Source organism: Rhamphochromis sp. 'chilingali', assembly GCF_963969265.1.
Source record: "Rhamphochromis sp. 'chilingali' genome assembly, chromosome: 7".
In the NCBI taxonomy this organism is placed as follows: domain Eukaryota; kingdom Metazoa; phylum Chordata; class Actinopteri; order Cichliformes; family Cichlidae; genus Rhamphochromis; species Rhamphochromis sp. 'chilingali'.
The window spans coordinates 14,635,887-14,658,142 of NC_137934.1; the positions used below are offsets into that span (position 1 = coordinate 14,635,887).

General features: G+C 43.7%; 1 protein-coding gene and 1 pseudogene across 2 annotated transcripts; one reads left to right on the plus strand and one right to left on the minus strand.

Moving 5' to 3' along the window:
- Nucleotides 1-7,219: 7,219 nt before the first annotated feature.
- LOC308399823 lies at nt 7,220-15,052 on the minus strand (annotated as a pseudogene). The gene is made up of 9 exons: nt 14,474-15,052; nt 13,848-13,935; nt 13,629-13,746; nt 10,003-10,108; nt 9,731-9,868; nt 9,332-9,535; nt 8,562-8,669; nt 8,170-8,336; nt 7,220-7,487 (listed from the first exon to the last, which is right to left on the minus strand). The product of its transcript is annotated as an uncharacterized misc_RNA (transcript).
- Nucleotides 15,053-17,795: 2,743 nt separating this feature from the next.
- On the plus strand, nt 17,796-20,151 carry LOC308399824 (serine/threonine-protein kinase pim-2-like; the record flags this gene model as incomplete). Its single annotated transcript, XM_080887247.1, has 8 exons — nt 17,796-17,856; nt 18,249-18,485; nt 18,860-18,954; nt 19,093-19,140; nt 19,225-19,443; nt 19,533-19,713; nt 19,800-19,970; nt 20,060-20,151. 8 exons carry the CDS (start codon nt 17,796-17,798, stop codon nt 20,149-20,151), a joined length of 1,104 nt encoding a protein of 367 aa, XP_080743373.1.
- Between the last annotated feature and the right edge of the window lie 2,105 nt (nt 20,152-22,256).

Below are 22,256 nucleotides of genomic sequence, written 5' to 3' on the forward strand. Positions count from 1 at the left end.
TTTTTGAAGCAATTGAATCATATGTTTGATTGAAAATAGCTTTAATACAAGATGTCTAATCAAAGGAAGGTTACCGGTCTTTTGGTAAAATAATGTAATAAGTTTATTCTTGGACTCAACAGTAAAAACAGACCAACAAGTGTCATCAAGATCTAAGACTTAGTAAACCTAGTATCAATTCGCACTGGTCAGTTTTTTTAATCCCAAGAATAAACTTGTGATCATTTAAGCAAAAGCAATTTCAAATTCTTTGCCATCAAACTGCTTCCAGTCCTGATGTCGGGGACTCTTTTTCACCACTGTGTTGTTGTCGTCGTTTATAGATTGTAAGAGCAGGACTGCTAAAAGAAAGGCCAGTCCTGAAAAGAAGACCCCAATAAAAAGGAGGAGGGTCGCTGAGCAGGCTGGTCCTTCCACCAGCTCAGATGTGGTCAAAGGAGTGAAGCGCAAGGTTGTGCAAGATGAAGAGGGCACAACAAAGAAAGCAAAGAAGGCTAAACTTCTCGACCATACGAGCGGTGACAAGGAGCAAGCATCCTCCTCGTTGGACTCTGGTAAAGGTAGGCTAATTAGTTGAATAAGGGGGTAGATTAAGTGTGGTTGCTAGGTTTAAGATATTGGTGTTTAGTGTTTGTGTCTATCATCCAGTGAGCTGATGTGCTTTTGGTGTTTTCCACATCTCCAGACTTGAACAACAAACAGGAGTGCACAAAAAATGGCAAAAGAAAGGCCACGGGAGACAACAGAGAGCCACTCAAGAAAAAAAAAAGGAATGTGGACCAGGGCAAAAAATCAGTGGCAGACCAAAAACGTAAGTAGCAAGCAGCTTGGGTTTTATATTCAGGGGAAGGGCAGAAGGAACATTTAGGCTACAGAGGAGAGTAATTTGTGTCACAGCTGTAATAAAACAAGATTTGCTGTTTTGTCTGTTCAGGTGAATTCCAAGCCAGATATGTGGAGGAGCACCAGCTCGGAGAAGGAGGCTGCGGAGCAGTGTTTTCTGGCTACCGGATAGAAGATCGTTTTCCAGTAAGTGTTCAGATGATGGTAGTAAGACAGGCAGTAACGCAGATAATGGATAATATCGTAAACTGAGACGTCTGCTGTGTTTCCACCTTTCATTATGTCATACTGAGGAAATGCTCACCAATGCTCTGTGTCTTCTAGGTTGCCATCAAACACATTCCCAAAAATAAAGTCTACTGCAAAGTGGCGGTAAGCGTCCAACACTTGAATTAGTTTTACATTACTGGATTGAATGCGGCGTTCCTCATCATCCACTTTGTTGTAATATTTCAGGATGAAAATGGGAAGATGCTCTCGGTGGAAGTGGCCATTATGCTTAAACTTGCAGGTGAAGCAGAAGGGTCAGTGGGAATATCAGCACCTGTGTCCTTGCTGGAGTGGTTCGACTTTGGCAAAGAGCTGATCCTGGTGCTGGAGAGACCTGTCCCTGCTGTGGACCTGCAAAAATACAAAGCAGAAAATGGAAGAGCTTTACCAGAGGACAAGGCCAAGGTAGGTTGACTGGGAGAGCCTTAGACTGTACAGCATTCAATCAAGGCAGAAAAGCATTAACTCATTATTGTGTTTTTCATCTTTTCCAGGTCATTCTGAAGCAACTAGTTGATGCTGTAAAGGAACTTGAGGAGAAACACATCTTTCATCGGGACATCAAGGGACAAAACATTCTGATTGAGACCGGCTCAGATGTGCCTCGAGTTCGCATCATTGACTTTGGACTGAGCTGCTTTGTTAAACAGCGATCTCTGTATCGCATCTTCTATGGTAACATATTCTGCTCCTGCTTTTCACAGATGTAACAATTTGTGTCTTTTGTTTTAGAAGAAATTGCAATTGTGTCTGTTTGTTAGGCACTCCTCTTCACATCCCTCCCGAGTGGTACATTAGGAGCTGCTACAGGTGTGGACCCACCACGGTGTGGCAAATGGGAGTGGTGTTGTATGAAGCGCTTCATGCACGATACTTTAGTACCGCGAGGTTCCTCACAAAGCAACTGAGCATCAAAAAGCGTCTGTCCACAGGTAAGAAAACTTCACACTTCCACATTCACTGATGCCTTGGATCACTAGAACTATCATCTTCATCTTTTTGATCTTTTCTTTCTTTCAAGAATGCCGGAATTTCTTGGACGCATGTTTAGCTATAGTCCCGGAGAAGCGCCCAACACTGGAGGAGCTCCAGCTTCACCCCTGGCTAAGATAACACACACAAACACACAATTCACACCTTATCATGTAAGTGTGATACATTGTAGTAACTTCCTTTCTTTTTTCTGTTGGACAGGAATAGATAGAGTGGGTCAATCTTAAAAAATAAATAAATAAAAATTTAGCTTTTTCGGAGTTCCTGTAACCCCCCCAGCCATCCCAGGAAAGGGGATCTCTCTTTGAATGGGCTTTCCCGAGGTTTCTTCCCATCGATCTGGCCCCCTGGGGAGTTTTTCCTCGTCTTCATAGAGAGCTTGGGCTGGGTCAGGAGCTCCATCAAAACTGTCTTTATTTGATGACATTAAAGTCATCAAATAAAGATGTGTTTTACTTAAAGTAAAATTTGATCAAAATAAAACTTGTTTAATTCATCTTTGCTGAAGATTCTCCTTCATTACTATTTTGTTTTGTTTTTTTTTACCCATGGTGCATTTTGACAAATAAGAAAACTGAATCAGGTTAAAGTGTGCACAAAGACAGTCACACTGCAAATGATCTGAAGACTTGCATCTGTTGCTCTAACCCCCAACTAGTTTAGACAGATTTCCTGGTTCTACCAGAGGTTTTTTCCTTCAAGAAGGGAGTTTTTCCTTCCCACTGTTGCTGAGTGTTTGCTCATAGTGGGTTGTAAAAGCATAAAAGTTAATAAGAGGCATTCATAGCAGAGTTATCACAGAGGGAACTATATAGCTTAAATGTACAATTTCTACAGGACGAATTATAACTTCATTATGTATAAAAGCTCCTGTGGATAATTACTCCTATTTGTAACTTTACACAAGAGAAAGTTTGCTGTCACACTATTTATAACAGGTTGGGTTTTGTCCTCTGAGTTGAGCCTTTGGTTGCAGTTTATTGAAGAATTTCCTCTAAAGTAGCTGTTGATAAAGATTTAAGGTCCTGTTTATATACAGAAATATGCTTTAGTTCATGTTTTTTTACATGTCTGCCTCAGTGGATCAGTAGAAGATCTGGCACAGGAAACTAGATGATGAAAAAAGGTTACGAATACACATATATATCTATATAGATACAGATATACTCATGGTGGGTTCACGCCCTCGGCCCACGCCCCTCTGAGGAGGAAACACCTGGGCCTCATCAGTGCAGCCAGCATTTAAGCCAGGGAGTGGCTTCTACTCATCGCTGGATCGTTGTGTGTGACTCGCGTCAGTGCAGCCCGGCTCTCAGCAAGTTCTCATTTGCTTCCCTGTGCAAAACCTCTAACGTGTGTTTCCTTCTGTACATAGATCCCCTGGACCCGACTCTGCATTCCCCGAGCGGATTCCCTTTTTGTGTGAGTGTTTGGAGAGAGAGTCAGAAGAGGAGCAAGTGTCTTTTCCCTACCTGGATTTCCCCGGAGCCTTTTCCCTGTCACCGCTTTGTATATAGCACTATCCCCTGCACTGTTTGTATATACACCTGGTGGAACTGTAATAAATACTGACTGTGCCTCTGAGTCCTGCATGTGAGTCCTCAAGCGAACCGTGACACCCACACAGATGAGAGCTTAGCAGTGAAGCTCTCTCTTAAAATTTGAGTTATAAAGTCAGAAGTTATCACTGACAGAGATCCATGTTCTTTTAACATAAGAAAGAATATTTGCTGAAATTGACATTAATCCAAGCCCTTAAAACGCCATTTTGGATTAAGCATTTCCTTTTAGAAAAGTCTTCAATGAGCAGGAAGCTCCAGTACTGAAAAAAGAAGCCAACATCAACTGCTAAACGTGCTAAAAGTAAGTAAGTCCCTGTAGACTCCTATGATCAAAACACATACAGTATAAAAGTTATAGGTTACAGATCTGAAAAGTAAAACAAATGTCAAAGTGCAAAAAGACTTATGGTCCCATAGAAGTCTATTCCATTTGCCTGGAATTAGGTGAACACCTTTGTGACAAATTTAATGGCTCAGTCATTTGTTTCATGTCATATTTAATAAAAGACTGACATGGTGGCATGTTGAATTGTCCATTTTGCACATATTTGGTCATTCTAAGCGTCAGAAGGGGAAAGATCATTCTGGGAATGCCTACTGGCGAAGGATGTGTGACTGACAAGTCCAGTGTGTGAAGTTTAACTACAGTCTAAGGAGCGTGGAAAGAAAAGCATCTGGACTTCTTTAAGTTTCTTGAAGATGTTTCACCTCTCATCTGAGAAGCTTCTTCAGTTCAGAATTTCTTCAGAGAACTGAAGAAGCTTCTTGAATGAGAGGTGAAACGCTCTTCAAGAAGCTTAAAGAAGTCCAGATGCTTTTCTTTCCAAGCTCCTTAGACTACGATGACCTGAACGACTGAGAACCTTAACAGACAGTTCTTCCCTTCATTCATCATGCCTGATTTCAAAACACCAAGATGGCAGTCGTGAAAACACTCATCTTGAGTCTTCATGGGACTACGGTGAGATCAGTTATGCCTCTTATGATGCTGTCCCAGACTTCAAAGCAGTATAAAACATGTTTGCATCCTGTAACAACTCCCACTTCCCTCATTACCTTCTGTGTATTTATAGTTTTGTATGACTTCTTATGTTCCTGTTAATAAAGACCTGCCTTTGAGTTCATCCCCGTGTGTCTAGAGCCGTGCATTTGGGTCCTCTCTTGCCTTCACACAGCCGCCGCACGACAGAACGACGCAACCACGAAATGGACCCAGCAGGCTCCGCCCGTGAGGGAGATATTCTCCGTGTACAGAGTCTGGTGCAACGAATAACCCGCGCCTCGGACTCACGGACAATTTCCATCGGACTTAACGCCATAAAGGCAATAATCGAGGGAAACCCTTTCCTTCACCAGCTCACCTGCTATGAGGGCTTTATTGACGAACTGAGCCGAGCCAAGGAGGCATTATAAGCTCGTGAGCTGGCAGACAGTGTCTGTTCCCGGGATTCCACACCACAGCGACTGCAGACGGAGATCTCCGCCAGTCAGCCGCCGCAGCAGCAGCGAACTAAGCTCGCCGCGACGGCATCGCAGCAGCAGACGGGGCTCTCGGTATCGCAACAGCGGCTGCTAAAACGAGAGGGTTTTTTGGCGCTGCTGCCGCGGAGCCCTTCTCCATCCCCTCTCAGCTCTGACCGTCGCTCTCCCGCTGCTTTCCTAGCAGCGATGAGGTCGGATGATGAAGAGGAGACCGTCACCCCCGCATCATCACCGGTTTCCCCCGTCACCTCCGTTCCCTCATCAAGGAGGAGACGCCGTCGCCGGTCCTCTCCTCAGCCGGATTCCGGGACTACTGAGCAGCCGGCTGGGGTGAGTGACAAAGACACTCTTTCTGTTCACTCTGAGGCTAGTTCTCACTACTCTGAATGCAGGAATGCAAACTCTGTGACTCTTGCCGTAGGCTCTAAAGGCTCACGATCTGTAAATGTTGAATCCGAACCCGAACTTCTTATGAACCGTTGTACTGCCCGGAGGGTCAACTCAGAGACCGTTTCTCCTACGTTTGGACTCATATTTGAGAAAGATTATCCTTCGCTAGTGTTTCCTAGGTCTGAAAACTTGAAGTCAGCATTTCCTGAGTTAGAGACACCTGCTTCTGTGCCCTTTACCTGTGTGTCTGCTGAGAATGATTGTTTTGCAGTTAAGCTCACCACTGGGGCTTTAAAACCTGCCTCCTTAGATGTTAAAGCAGTAAAATCCAAGACTGTAAATGTTCCTGTGATAGCTCGACCCCAGCTCGTTACTTCTGAGCCATCACCCCAGGGGAAAGTCCATTCTGACGTATTTACTGATTCGAATGTTCTTGAGTCAGGGGGCTCTACACCCACCACTGTTTTCCCTAGGTTTACTGCTTCCAGCGATCCGGAGGTAAAAGACTTTGTTTCATCTGCCTCTCCGGTGCACAGACCTATGTTTACATCGGCTATTAACCCCTCCTCTGTCAGTATAAGCATGGTTAGCTCCGAAGAAAGAAGCTCTAAGACTGTTGGTGCATCAGCTGATCACATTTCTCTAGAGTCTGTAAACACTGAAGGTGGTGCATTAGTGCCTGTAAGCTACAGCTTTAGCACACTTAACGCTATGAAGTCAGAGCGCTGTTCCTCATCCGCTCACTCAGGGCAGGGAATTGATCTCTTGCAGACTGTTCTTTCTAGGCCCGCCTCCCAGGCCCCTTGCGTTCTAGGGATAGCTGCGGCCCAGCACTCCCCTGCACCTATCTCAGTTCCCCAGGTGAGGGGGGCTGGCGCCCAGCTGGTCCCTGTTCCGGTTTCCGGGTCGACTGAGGCTCTGCTGGTCCCTGCACCCGTATCAGCTCCTCGGGTGGGGACAGCAGCCGCCCAGTCCCTGCCGAAATCTGTGCCAACCACTGAGGTGGGGCCCGCCAGGACCCAGCCGATCTCTGCACCTGTACCTGCTCCTCAGGTGGGAGCGACTGGTGTCCAGCAGGTGCCTGCACCTTTCATCCGCATTGTAGGCTCAGGGGACCCGACACCACCACCTGTCCAACATTCGCTCCCACAACCATCATTACACTCAGCTGCACAGGATGCTCCTCAGTCAGTCAGTCAGCCTTCTCCTCAGTGTACAGTCCAGCCTTCTCCCCAACCGCCATTACTACCACTAGTTCAGTTTGCTACCCAGTCTCCCTCAGTTCAATCTGTAGCTCTGCCTCCTGTGTCCCCGCTGGCTCTGTCTCCTGTGTCCCCCGCACCTCAGTCAGCTACCCCACCACAAGCTCAATTTTCACCTCTACCATCACTTCAGTCATCAGTTCAGTCTGCCACTCAGTCGCCCGTAGCTCCATCATCCACACCATCACCCGCTTCTCTTCCACCACAACCATCACGACACTCAGCCATTCAGGCTGCTGCTCAGTCAGTCATTCAACCTGTAGTCCTGTCATTAATGCACTCCTTAGCTGAACCATTAGCACAGTCACCGTTAACTCAGTCATCCACTCCACCGCCCACTCCACTGTCACCACAACCATTACTACAGCCATCAGTTTGGTCCCCTGTAGCAGTTTGGTCTTCTGGTCAGCTTAACATTCAGCCAGGGGTCCCGATACCCTCTGGCGCTACATCAGCTCCGGCTGGAAGCTCGGATGAGCCCATCCAGCACTCCGCGGCTTCCACGCTGCCACCTGCCTTGTCCGCTGGGGGTTCTGGAGAGCCCAGCCAGCCCTTCCTCGTCTCCGCTGGAGGGTTCGAGGGGCCCGGCCTCCGGTCCCGCTCTGTAGCCGCCGCCTTCCACACGGCCGGCCTCCGGATCTGTTCTGCCGCCGTTGCCGTCCGCAAGGGCTGTCTGGAGTCAGCCCTTGAGGGGGGGTATTGTCATGGTCCTGGGTCATTTTGACCCAGTGTTCTCAGTTTTCCTGTGGTTTTGTATTTTGTTCCTTATGTCCATTGGATTGTTTGGTTTGGTAGTTGGATTCCCCCTGTGTCCATGCTTTTATTGTGGTGTTTGTTCTGGTACCGTGTTCCCGTCCGTTGTGTTCTGTGTTCTCCTCATCCCCTCGTATTCATCCTTGTTCTCTGCCTCTCTCTCTGTGCTCATCTCTGTGTACTGTGTTGTGTTTAAGGTCCACATCTTGGTGTCAGTATTTTCAGTTTCGTGTCCTCCCTGCTCGGTCATGAGTAATTGTCTTCAGCTGTGTTCCCCGTGTGTTCCCACTTCCCTCATTACCTTCTGTGTATTTATGTCAGAGTGTCCCTTTGTTCTGTGTTGCGTCATCCTTCTAGGTTGTGTGCATTTCCCGTGTCTTCCCAGCGCCTCAGCTTTAGTTTCTCCCAGTATAGTTTTGTATGACTTCTTATGTTCCTGTTAATAAAGACCTGCCTTTGAGTTCATTCCCGTGTGTCTAGAGCCGTGCAATTGGGTCCTCTCTTGCCTTCACACAGCCGCCGCATGACAGTTAATACTTCTCATGGATATCTCAGATCTCCATCACAAATAAAATAATAAAGGGCCATAATAAGAGTTAGAAATCCATTGTTACCGCTCAAGCTCCAGTCTGGCCCTCTCCTCCTCCAGCCGAGCCTGGATCTCCATATTAAGGGCAACTTCCAGCTGCTGCTGTGTCAGCTCCAGCTCCCTGATCCTCTTCTTCTGTTGTTCAGCCTCCTTTTCCTTCACCTGCATCTCAGCCTGCATGCTGTCTTTTATCTATGCACACACACACAGCTACATAAACAGATGCACCAACAGAGCGGTATAAACTGACCTATTCCTGAATCACCTTTTCCTGGACTGTCATAACCATTTTTCCAAATCATTAAAGATGTGAATTTTATAATGACAGTCAACATTTTGCTGCAGTTCTCAAAGATCAAAGTCAAGGAGAAAAGACTCTGTACATAATTGGTGTCAAGTGGAAAACTTTTTTTTTACCATCTCAGCCTCTTTCAGCTGTCTTTCCAGTTCCATCTGCACCTCCCTCTGCTTCCTCCGCTCTCTCTCCTCTGCCTCCCTTCGGCGAGTTTCCAGTTCCCGAGCATGCTGTGAAACAGATGAAAGAGCCATTGTTTGGTTTGTGTTTTCACCTCTATCCAGCAGGTGACACTAGGCCATCAGCTTCGAGGTTCAACGTATTGTGCTTTCAGCGGTGCTCTTCTTGATAACTTGGTTGAAGTAAGTGGGTATTTGAGTTCATGTTGCTTTCCTTACAGCTGTAAGTAATCTGCTCATTCCGCTTTTGATCTTTGGCACCAACAAGTGATTTTTTTCCCAGAGAAGTGCTGCTCACAGGAGATTTCCTCTATTTCAGACCATTTTCTATAAACCGGTTAGATGGTTGTACAGTTTCTGAAATACTCAGACAAGCCTGTCCGACACAAACAACAATGCATGTTCAAAGTCATTTAAATCCCATTTGACCTTCAGCAGGTCATCTTATTAATGTATACATGCCTAAATGCACTGAGCTGCTGCCATGTGATAGGCTGATTAGGTATTTGACCTAATGAGCAGCTCAACAGGTGTATCTAACAAAAATGTGGCCAGTGAGTGTACATGGTACTTTTTAAATGGACAAAATGAACTGCACTGGCAGCTGCCCAGTGCCACTATGACTTAGTTAAATAATCACTACCATGGATAGTTTGGTGCATGATGTAATTAAATAAATATTACAAAAAAAGATTCTTATAGCCCTCACTTACCTTGATAATGTTTTCAATCTCTAAGTCCTGTTTGTCTTTCTCTTTTTCTGTCTTCTCTGTCTCATGGATAGTCGAGTCATCAGATTGGCTGCCCCTGCTGCTGCAGCTGCTGCGGGCGCTCCGGCTGCGTTCCCGCTGACTGTTTTCCCGCTGGATCCGTCTCTTCAGTTTGAGTTCATGGTGAAGGGAAGACTTTCCCTCACTCTGAAGACGGAGGGCAGTTTGAATGGCTGAATACCAGATGTAAAATCTTGGGTATACTTTCCATTTAACTTTCCGAGTCAGACTGAATAGGATGGGTTATCTTTTAAAAATGAGGACTGGTGTAGCTTTACAGAGTAATTGAATACATGTTTCGGAAAATATGTTAATCCCTTTTGGATAAAGTGGCTGACTGACCTCCACCTGCCGGAGCACCTCTCTGAGAGGTTCAGTAGCCGATGCCATCAGCTCAGTATGGAACGCACCACTGACTGGGAGAGTTTTGGTCCGCATGAACTTTAGGCGCCGAGAGTTTTCCTGGAGGAAATCCAGAGCCTGAGAAGTCAAAGAAGACAGCAGAAATGACAAGAGCAGCTCTAACAACTTTTTTGATGGTTGAGAGAAGACAGAAAAGAGAACACAATAGATTCACGGTATATTAAAGCAGCAAGAATATATGAATGCATTACCTGCTGGTGCCCTGCAATAACCCTGCCATCTGGAAAAAGCTAGTTGGCCACAGAGCACACAGGATTCTCCATCCCCAGACTCTTGCAGTGCTCTTTTGCCTGCAGACTAGGGCTGCCACAAACGATTATTTTGATAGTCGACTAGTCACCGATTATTTTTGCGATTAGTCGACTAATCAGACTATCCACTCTGCCATAGCTCGGCTACAGACTCAGCACCCGAGTGCCTTTATTGTGATCTCGGGTGACTTCAACCATGTATCACTGGACAATACACTACCAACATTCAAACAATATGTGGACTGTCCCACCAGGGGAGAGAAAACTTTAGACTTACTGTATGCTAACGTCAAGGATGCATACAGCTCCTCCTCCCTCCCCCCACTTGGTAGGTCAGATCATAACCTGATTCACCTCACCCCCCGCTATGTGCCAATTGTGAGGAGGGAACCTGTGACCACCAGGACTGTTAGGAGGTGGTCAGAGGAGGCAATAGCGGAACTACAGGGCTGTTTCGAGGTGACCGACTGGGAAACACTCTGTGAGCCTCACGCCGAGGACATCAATGGGCTTACTGAGTGTATCACAGGCTACATAACTTTCTGCACCGACTCCATTGTTCCAGCTCAGACTGTTCATTGTTACCCAAATAACAAGCCGTGGGTGACTAAGGACATCAAAGCCCTCCTCAACAACAAGAAGAGGGCTTTCAGAGGGGGCAACAAAGAGGAGGTGAGGAAGATCCAGGTGTTACTAAAGGACAAGATCAGAGAGGCTAAGGACAATTACAGGAGGAAGCTGGAGTGGAAACTCCAGCAGAACAGCATGAGAGAGGTGTGGAGGGGCATGAAGACCATCACTGGATTCAGGCCAACCAACAGCAGGGGAGCTGAGGGAGGTGAGAATAGAGCCGACGAGTTGAATCTGTTTTTCAATAGATTCGACACCACAGTGTCTGCTCCCACCCCCACAACCTCACCTGCAGTCAGCCTGGAATCCAGAACCACACCACTGTGCCAGCCTCTCTCTTCACATGTTGCCTCCTGTGAGATTCCTGACACCCCTCCCCCACCCATCACCTTCACTCAATACCAGGTTGAGATGCAAATGAGGAGACTTCACTCAGGCAAGTCTGCTGGACCAGACGGAGTGAGTCCCCTTGTCCTCAAGACCTGTGCCCCCCAGCTGTGTGGAGTCTTTCATAAACTGTTTATGCTGAGTCTGAGTCTGCAGAGGGTCCCGGTGATGTGGAAGACATCATGCCTCGTCCCTGTACCAAAGACGCCTCGTCCCAGTGGCCCCCAGGATTACAGGCCCGTGGCACTGACCTCCCACATCATGAAGACCCTGGAAAGGCTCATCCTGGACCAGCTGCGACCCATAGTAAGACCACATCTGGATCCCCTTCAGTTCGCTTATCAGCCTCGTCTCGGAACTGAGGACGCCATCATCTACCTGCTCAATCGTGTCTACACCCATCTGGACCAGCCGGCGAGCACTGTGAGGGTCATGTTTTTTGACTTTTCCAGTGCTTTCAACACCATCAGGCCGACCCTCCTGGGTGATAAGTTAGCAGCGATGCAGGTGGATGCTTCTCTGGTGTCCTGGATTGTTGATTACCTGACAGGAAGACCACAATATGTACGTCTCCCACAGTGTGTGTCTGACAAGGTGATCAGCAACACAGGGGCACCACAGGGGACTGTCCTCTCCCCCTTCCTCTTCACCCTCTACACCACAGACTTCAGCCACTGCACAGAGACCTGCCATCTTCAGAAGTTTTCTGATGACTCTGCGGTGGTTGGATGCATCAGCAGGGATGATGAGACAGAGTACCGGGCTGTGGTCGACTCCTTTGTCACGTGGTGTGAGCAGAATCATCTGCAGCTCAACGTGGCAAAGACCAAGGAACTGATCGTGGACTTCAGGAAGACCAGGAAACACTTGACCCCTGTTTCAATCCAGGGGGTCAGTGTTGACATTGTGGAGGACTATAAATACCTTGGAGTACACATTGACAATAAACTGGACTGGGCTAAAAACACCACAGCACTTTACAGGAAGGGCCAGAGTCGTCTCTATTTTTTGAGGCGACTGAGGTCCTTCAACATCTGCCAGAAAATGCTGAGGATTTTCTATGAGTCTGTTGTGGCCAGTGCGATCCTCTATGCTGTTGCATGCTGGGGGAGCAGGCTGAGGGTCGCAGATGCCAACAGACTTAATAAACTGATCCGTAAAGCCAGCAATGTTGTGGGGATGGAGCTGGACTCCCTCAAGGTGGTGTCGGAGAGGCGGATGCTGTCCAAGATAAAGACAATGTTGGATAACACCTCCCACCCACTCCATGACATGTTGGTCAGTCACAGGAGCTCGTTCAGTGAGAGACTGAGATTACCGAAAAGCACCACTGAACGACACAGGAAATCATTCCTGCCTGTGGCCATCTCCCTGTACAACGCATCCACTTAACACACTGTTTGCTGCTACAGCTACACATGTTTCTTTTCCAACTATTTATTTATAAGTGACTTATGTATGTATGTATGTATATATATGTATATATTGTACTATTCTTAGTTAGCGTATTGTCTGTCTTGTCTTAATGTTGGTTTAAAATGGAGCACTGTAACAAAAAATAATTTCCCCCAGGGATCAATAAAGTATTCTGATTCTGATTCTGATTCATCATCCATTGGATGTAAAACGTTCAGCTTATTGCACCAGCAGCATCTGCTCTTATATAACTATCATTAGCTTACAGCTTTAAGTGTTTAAGGTATGTGCTAACTAAAAATAAAGACAAGATGATAGTTTATTAAATTTTAATGAAATTTGCAGATTGTTTCGGTGAAGTTTAATAAACTCCTTGCTATCTAAAATATAACAGGACACCGGAGAATATTCTCGAGCATCTCACACTTCTGATAATCAGCTGTCTGCTTGACGTTTATTCAGCTGTGTAAAAACTATAACTTTAATCTCAGCAAAACAGATTTACTCAGGAACAAATAAAATACTAAAATAAGCCAAACAATAACATTTTTAAGTTATCTAAGTGACTTATATATCATGTTTAACCTGAGCAGCGAAAGACAGCGGTGTGTTTGAAAACGATCTGCCGGGAGTCCGGTGTTCTCACGGCTCTAGTGAGCCTTGCCCCGGCTAGCTATCGAGCTAGTGGGTAACAGACGTCTCTGAAAACATCGGAGCGCTTTTGAAAATATGTGGTGTCTTGATAAACTGAGCAGATATTTGAGGTTTACACAGCTACATTCTCGCCTGAAAATATGTTAAACGTTTATTTTGTGACCCAGAAAGAATAATAAGAGTAATATTAAAACTAACTAGCTGCCGCCATTGTTGGAAACTGAGCTAGGCCGCGCTATGAATTCTGGGACACCGCTTCTTCTTCTTCTTCGGGGTTTAACGGCAGCTGGCATCCTTGTATATGCAGTGCTGCCATCTTCTGTTTCAGTCCGTTATTACACTCTTAAATCCTGCTACTTATTCCTGCGTCTTTTGTGATCTTACAAAGCTTCAAACGCCGCCTCGACTATTAAATCAGTCGTCGACGATTTTGATAGTCGACGTAATCGTGACTAGTCGACTAATCGTGGCAGCCCTACTGCAGACAGGCATAATTATACTGAGCCTGAGGTCTACCAGTGACTGACAGCATCCCACTGGGAACCAGTTCTGAGGCCTTCTGCATAGTCTCCGCTCGCACCTTCACTGCATACAAAGCTAGAAGATGCATAAGGAGTAAATACAGAATATTAACCAAAGTTGTGATTAAAACACCTTTTACAAGTGCACAAAAAAACCCAAAAAAGAAATCTTTCTACCTTCTGCAAAGTTCATCGCCCCAGAAAAGACAAGAGCAGCAAATTCTCCGACACTGAAACCTGCAGCAGCGACACACATCTCAATGGCCTGTGTACAGCAGGAAATAAGTAAAAAAAAAATAAAAAAAATAAAAATGTAACAGCCTCCCGATTATGACCGATATATCATTTATGTCACTGATACATCCGTAACTGAAATTAACTCAGAACAATTTGTTTATTTTTTTAAATGGTCATTCAGAATCAGAAGATTATTTACGGTGATGTTTTTGGTGGGAGTGAAACAACAATCTACTGATAAAAACAATAAAAACAAGATGTGATAATAAGAAATAACCACTGTTGGAAGCCTTATTTACTCTACCGCCTTAATCAGGTGCAGTAATTAAAGTTGAAATGAGAAACTTTGCATTTGAAAGATGCTCTTCTACTGGGCACTCAAAATGCTTTCTTACAACAAGCATCATTCATCCACACCTTCATACATAATGTGCGCACATTTTAAATATAAATTAATATTACTGTAGCAGTATTTAAAAAAAAAAAAAAAAAGATAAAATGGCCACATTTAAGAAGGCAGGACCTGCAGTTATTGTCCTTTTTCCAGACATTTATCTGGCACTTACTTTGGGGTTTTCTTGGTTGAGTCTCTCCACAGCAGCCAGGGAGGTGACAAACACCGCCGGCTGACAGTGAACCGTTTTCTGCAGCTCGTCCTCGGGGCCCTCCAGACACAGAGACAGCAGGTCGTAACCCAGGATCTTCTGGGCTACGGTGAACATTTCTTTAACGTTGGGGTATTTTAAAAGTCCTCTGCCCATGCCCACAAACTGGCTGCCCTGACCGGGGAAGAGGAGCACGGAGCAGCCGCTGGGGTCTTTTTTGGGTCTCCGCTGAGGCGCCGCGGCTGGCTCGCTGTTCGGGGGAGAAGCGGGAACTTCAGCCGGAGAAGGGTAATCTCCAGCCGTGGAACCGGGCTTGTTGGTGGACAGCGTCCTGCTCAGAGAGACCAGCGACCTGACCTTCCCTCTGGAAGATGCTGCCATCCTGACTGCCACTGATGCCAACATGAGCTGTTCCTCATCCAACGACGTGTCTGCGGATGAAATAAGACGCACAGCCCGCCCGGACAAACTGTAATCACCGAAAGAGTCAACTTTGCTTGAACTCAACTCTGACATCTGCTCGGCATGACACCTCACAGGGAGACGAAAAGAATATTCAGAATACAATTGACAAATGCAAAAAAACCCTCTAAACCATTGACTACAGAGAGATTTAACGTTGTTCGGCAGGATAATGTTGACCAAGGTTGAATCTTTGTCCAGTTTAATCTATCCAGCTTATTCCCTAGCCATCCCACCAAGAATTATAAAAGACATAAATAAGGCGAATTTTAATTTCATATGGAAAAATAAACATCATTATATTAGTAACAGGGACTTGATAAAAGATTATGAAGAGGGGGGTTTAAAAGCAATCGATTTTGAAATAATGAATGGCATTTTAAAGATTAATTGGCTACGATCTTTCTTGAAAAATGATAATGAGATGTGGTTCTTGATGCCATCTCTTATTTTCAACAAAGTTGGGGGGATCCTTTTAGTATGTGATTTTGACATTTCTAAACTACCCATAAAACTTTCCAAATTTCATCAACAAGTTTTGTTAAATTGTAAATTAATGTTTAAACATAACTTTAGTCCCCACAATGTTCCATTGTGGAATAATAGGGTGATATTGAATCGGGGGAAATCTATGTTTGTGGACGAATGGATGACAAAACAAATTTGGTCTGTGACACATATAATGGATGAAAATGGAGATATACTTGAATTAAACAGGCTTAATGAGAAATATGACATGAGTTGCTCGTTCGAGCTCTATAAAAAGGTTTCACAGAATATCCCAACAGTCCTTGTAAATACAATAAAGAACAATTTTTCAAATATACAGACTACAAATTTACATAAAGTTAAACTAGATGGTCTTGACTTGGTTAATGGAAAATGCAATAATCCATTTTTGAGGAGGTATTTGGTTAACACCTTATATCCAGGTAGGACAAAATTCTCCCTGTTCCATAAATCTCTTAAGCTAATAAATAAGCCCCAAGCAATCAAATTGCATAGATTTTTAGAAGAGTTTGATTTTTCTTAGCCCCTTATTTAAGTTATGTGTCTTGTTTATGGAACCTCACTTTTAGAGATTTTATGATCCCCCTTGTCTTCTTTATTTCTGTTCCTTGTTTTTCATTCTTTTTTTTATTGTTATTTATTTTTGTATTGGTTATTCATCTTTTTATATTATTATTATGTAGATGTGTGAATATGGATGTGTATGTATGCATGTGTATATGCATATATATGTATGTGTATGTGTATGTGTGTGTGTGTGTGTGTGTGTGTGTGTGTATGTTTACTTTCAGTTATTGTCGATTTCATTGTGGTGTACAGGAGATGTGATTCTGTTCTGATTGATTTAATATGTCGCTTGTCTCTTTGAGATTGTCATTGTTATTGTTCTAAATAAAGTTCATTTAAAAAACAAAACAAAACAAAAAACCTCACAGGGAGACGCCATGTTGTTTATACGGAGTTTATTCTCGTCTTCTTCCGGTTGACGTTCAGGCTCTCTCACGGTGCAGCGCCACCTCAGGTCAAATTATGTCATGCTCTAATGTATCGTGTTTTTCTTTTCTGTGCTTTAATTTGTCTACAAAGTGAAAATAACTATAAGAGCTTTTAAGTATACACAGACATGCGCTTCTTAAATTTAGCTTAATTGGCTCCACAGGTAGGAAGTAAAAAAGTAAAAAAAAACTTCCTTGCTGTACTTAATTTTTACTCCCTACATTTTTAAACAAATATCTGTAGTTTCCACTCCGTATTTTTGACAGAGAGGAGGGCTGGGTAGCCGTAGTTTTTGTTGACCGCTGCGCTGCACAACATGTTTCGCTTTGTTACATTAGAGCCTGTGATGTTTTAAGAGTCTGAATCAGGAGCTGATGACATTACTCTGTAAACTCTCAAAGCACTTTAATAAACAAGCAAACAATTCCACCTCTTGCATTATTGCGTAAAGTTGACAGCGTGTCAGGCAAATAGGCAGGCTCCATCCCTGGCCTCTAGCGACTGTGGAAGTCGCTACAGTAATGTTTGCATCAGTCTATCAGATGAATCCCCTCCAAGTCCAATATTTACATCAGTTACAGTGATAATGCTTGGTGTCTACTTTCAGCCACCGCAGTAGAATGCCAGGAATGAATCTCATTGAAATTGTAGTTGCATTTGCTATTTAATTTAATTGTCATGGATGATACACAGACAACCCAACAGCAAACAGAGGAAAACAATGGGCCACGTGGGACACAGGGGCAAGGCAAAGTAACAGAAACCTAAAGCCTAAGAATATAACACAAGAAGAAAACAATAAAGAGAACCAAAAACATACATAAGAATAATCAATGAATATAAATGAACAAACACAAAACACTGGGTCACAGACTCAGTACCATGACAGTTAAATGTACATAATAAATACTTTAAATCAGATGACAATGTAGCTGACACTGTGTTTATTAGTGTGTGGTCAACCACAAATCTTCATACTGTCATCCATAGATGAGGTCTTTATACAAATGATGAAAGATAATGAAAGAAACTGTTTAATTGATATGAAATGATTGAATTATATGAAATATTATGGCTTTGTCTGCCAGAGTGTTTTTCTGTAAACTACTTTGAACTACTGGCAGTCAGTGAAGTCACTGAAAGGCAAGATTCTATGTTGTGTTGCCGTAGTTTCCAGAGTTTACTTATAAAGCTCACTTACAGAATTCAGTTAGAAAAGTCAAGCATTTGAAAGGTGCACATTTGAAGAAGTATTAACTCAATATTAACTCATTACGGTTTACATTTTCGATTTTAAAGGGTCTCCGAAATTACAATGAAAAAGGAAACAAGAAAAATTACCACTCCGGCCGATAAGAAAGATTCAGGAGATCAAGGTAAGTAAAATAATAAAATAAGAACCTGGTAAAATCCAAATCCTAGAAATGTTGACACTGTGTGAATCATTTTTGAAGCAATTGAATCATATGTTTGATTGAAAATAGCTTTAATACAAGATGTCTAATCAAAGGAAGGTTACCGGTCTTTTGGTAAAATAATGTAATAAGTTTATTCTTGGACTCAACAGTAAAAACAGACCAACAAGTGTCATCAAGATCTAAGACTTAGTAAACCTAGTATCAATTCGCACTGGTCAGTTTTTTTAATCCCAAGAATAAACTTGTGATCATTTAAGCAAAAGCAATTTCAAATTCTTTGCCATCAAACTGCTTCCAGTCCTGATGTCGGGGACTCTTTTTCACCACTGTGTTGTTGTCGTCGTTTATAGATTGTAAGAGCAGGACTGCTAAAAGAAAGGCCAGTCCTGAAAAGAAGACCCCAATAAAAAGGAGGAGGGTCGCTGAGCAGGCTGGTCCTTCCACCAGCTCAGATGTGGTCAAAGGAGTGAAGCGCAAGGTTGTGCAAGATGAAGAGGGCACAACAAAGAAAGCAAAGAAGGCTAAACTTCTCGACCATACGAGCGGTGACAAGGAGCAAGCATCCTCCTCGTTGGACTCTGGTAAAGGTAGGCTAATTAGTTGAATAAGGGGGTAGATTAAGTGTGGTTGCTAGGTTTAAGATATTGGTGTTTAGTGTTTGTGTCTATCATCCAGTGAGCTGATGTGCTTTTGGTGTTTTCCACATCTCCAGACTTGAACAACAAACAGGAGTGCACAAAAAATGGCAAAAGAAAGGCCACGGGAGACAACAGAGAGTCACCCAAGAAAAAAAAAAGGAATGTGGACCAGGGCAAAAAATCAGTGGCAGACCAAAAACGTAAGTAGCAAGCAGCTTGGGTTTTATATTCAGGGGAAGGGCAGAAGGAACATTTAGGCTACAGAGGAGAGTAATTTGTGTCACAGCTGTAATAAAACAAGATTTGCTGTTTTGTCTGTTCAGGTGAATTCCAAGCCAGATATGTGGAGGAGCACCAGCTCGGAGAAGGAGGCTGCGGAGCAGTGTTTTCTGGCTACCGGATAGAAGATCGTTTTCCAGTAAGTGTTCAGATGATGGTAGTAAGACAGGCAGTAACGCAGATAATGGATAATATCGTAAACTGAGACGTCTGCTGTGTTTCCACCTTTCATTATGTCATACTGAGGAAATGCTCACCAATGCTCTGTGTCTTCTAGGTTGCCATCAAACACATTCCCAAAAATAAAGTCTACTGCAAAGTGGCGGTAAGCGTCCAACACTTGAATTAGTTTTACATTACTGGATTGAATGCGGCGTTCCTCATCATCCACTTTGTTGTAATATTTCAGGATGAAAATGGGAAGATGCTCTCGGTGGAAGTGGCCATTATGCTTAAACTTGCAGGTGAAGCAGAAGGGTCAGTGGGAATATCAGCACCTGTGTCCTTGCTGGAGTGGTTCGACTTTGGCAAAGAGCTGATCCTGGTGCTGGAGAGACCTGTCCCTGCTGTGGACCTGCAAAAATACAAAGCAGAAAATGGAAGAGCTTTACCAGAGGACAAGGCCAAGGTAGGTTGACTGGGAGAGCCTTAGACTGTACAGCATTCAATCAAGGCAGAAAAGCATTAACTCATTATTGTGTTTTTCATCTTTTCCAGGTCATTCTGAAGCAACTAGTTGATGCTGTAAAGGAACTTGAGGAGAAACACATCTTTCATCGGGACATCAAGGGACAAAACATTCTGATTGAGACCGGCTCAGATGTGCCTCGAGTTCGCATCATTGACTTTGGACTGAGCTGCTTTGTTAAACAGCGATCTCTGTATCGCATCTTCTATGGTAACATATTCTGCTCCTGCTTTTCACAGATGTAACAATTTGTGTCTTTTGTTTTAGAAGAAATTGCAATTGTGTCTGTTTGTTAGGCACTCCTCTTCACATCCCTCCCGAGTGGTACATTAGGAGCTGCTACAGGTGTGGACCCACCACGGTGTGGCAAATGGGAGTGGTGTTGTATGAAGCGCTTCATGCACGATACTTTAGTACCGCGAGGTTCCTCACAAAGCAACTGAGCATCAAAAAGCGTCTGTCCACAGGTAAGAAAACTTCACACTTCCACATTCACTGATGCCTTGGATCACTAGAACTATCATCTTCATCTTTTTGATCTTTTCTTTCTTTCAAGAATGCCGGAATTTCTTGGACGCATGTTTAGCTATAGTCCCGGAGAAGCGCCCAACACTGGAGGAGCTCCAGCTTCACCCCTGGCTAAGATAACACACACAAACACACAATTCACACCTTATCATGTAAGTGTGATACATTGTAGTAACTTCCTTTCTTTTTTCTGTTGGACAGGAATAGATAGAGTGGGTCAATCTTAAAAAATAAATAAATAAAAATTTAGCTTTTTCGGAGTTCCTGTAACCCCCCCAGCCATCCCAGGAAAGGGGATCTCTCTTTGAATGGGCTTTCCCGAGGTTTCTTCCCATCGATCTGGCCCCCTGGGGAGTTTTTCCTCGTCTTCATAGAGAGCTTGGGCTGGGTCAGGAGCTCCATCAAAACTGTCTTTATTTGATGACATTAAAGTCATCAAATAAAGATGTGTTTTACTTAAAGTAAAATTTGATCAAAATAAAACTTGTTTAATTCATCTTTGCTGAAGATTCTCCTTCATTACTATTTTGTTTTGTTTTTTTTTACCCATGGTGCATTTTGACAAATAAGAAAACTGAATCAGGTTAAAGTGTGCACAAAGACAGTCACACTGCAAATGATCTGAAGACTTGCATCTGTTGCTCTAACCCCCAACTAGTTTAGACAGATTTCCTGGTTCTACCAGAGGTTTTTTCCTTCAAGAAGGGAGTTTTTCCTTCCCACTGTTGCTGAGTGTTTGCTCATAGTGGGTTGTAAAAGCATAAAAGTTAATAAGAGGCATTCATAGCAGAGTTATCACAGAGGGAACTATATAGCTTAAATGTACAATTTCTACAGGACGAATTATAACTTCATTATGTATAAAAGCTCCTGTGGATAATTACTCCTATTTGTAACTTTACACAAGAGAAAGTTTGCTGTCACACTATTTATAACAGGTTGGGTTTTGTCCTCTGAGTTGAGCCTTTGGTTGCAGTTTATTGAAGAATTTCCTCTAAAGTAGCTGTTGATAAAGATTTAAGGTCCTGTTTATATACAGAAATATGCTTTAGTTCATGTTTTTTTACATGTCTGCCTCAGTGGATCAGTAGAAGATCTGGCACAGGAAACTAGATGATGAAAAAAGGTTACGAATACACATATATATCTATATAGATACAGATATACTCATGGTGGGTTCACGCCCTCGGCCCACGCCCCTCTGAGGAGGAAACACCTGGGCCTCATCAGTGCAGCCAGCATTTAAGCCAGGGAGTGGCTTCTACTCATCGCTGGATCGTTGTGTGTGACTCGCGTCAGTGCAGCCCGGCTCTCAGCAAGTTCTCATTTGCTTCCCTGTGCAAAACCTCTAACGTGTGTTTCCTTCTGTACATAGATCCCCTGGACCCGACTCTGCATTCCCCGAGCGGATTCCCTTTTTGTGTGAGTGTTTGGAGAGAGAGTCAGAAGAGGAGCAAGTGTCTTTTCCCTACCTGGATTTCCCCGGAGCCTTTTCCCTGTCACCGCTTTGTATATAGCACTATCCCCTGCACTGTTTGTATATACACCTGGTGGAACTGTAATAAATACTGACTGTGCCTCTGAGTCCTGCATGTGAGTCCTCAAGCGAACCGTGACACCCACACAGATGAGAGCTTAGCAGTGAAGCTCTCTCTTAAAATTTGAGTTATAAAGTCAGAAGTTATCACTGACAGAGATCCATGTTCTTTTAACATAAGAAAGAATATTTGCTGAAATTGACATTAATCCAAGCCCTTAAAACGCCATTTTGGATTAAGCATTTCCTTTTAGAAAAGTCTTCAATGAGCAGGAAGCTCCAGTACTGAAAAAAGAAGCCAACATCAACTGCTAAATGTGCTAAAAGTAAGTAAGTCCCTGTAGACTCCTATGATCAAAACACATACAGTATAAAAGTTATAGGTTACAGATCTGAAAAGTAAAACAAATGTCAAAGTGCAAAAAGACTTATGGTCCCATAGAAGTCTATTCCATTTGCCTGGAATTAGGTGAACACCTTTGTGACAAATTTAATGGCTCAGTCATTTGTTTCATGTCATATTTAATAAAAGACTGACATGGTGGCATGTTGAATTGTCCATTTTGCACATATTTGGTCATTCTAAGCGTCAGAAGGGGAAAGATCATTCTGGGAATGCCTACTGGCGAAGGATGTGTGACTGACAAGTCCAGTGTGTGAAGTTTAACTACAGTCTAAGGAGCGTGGA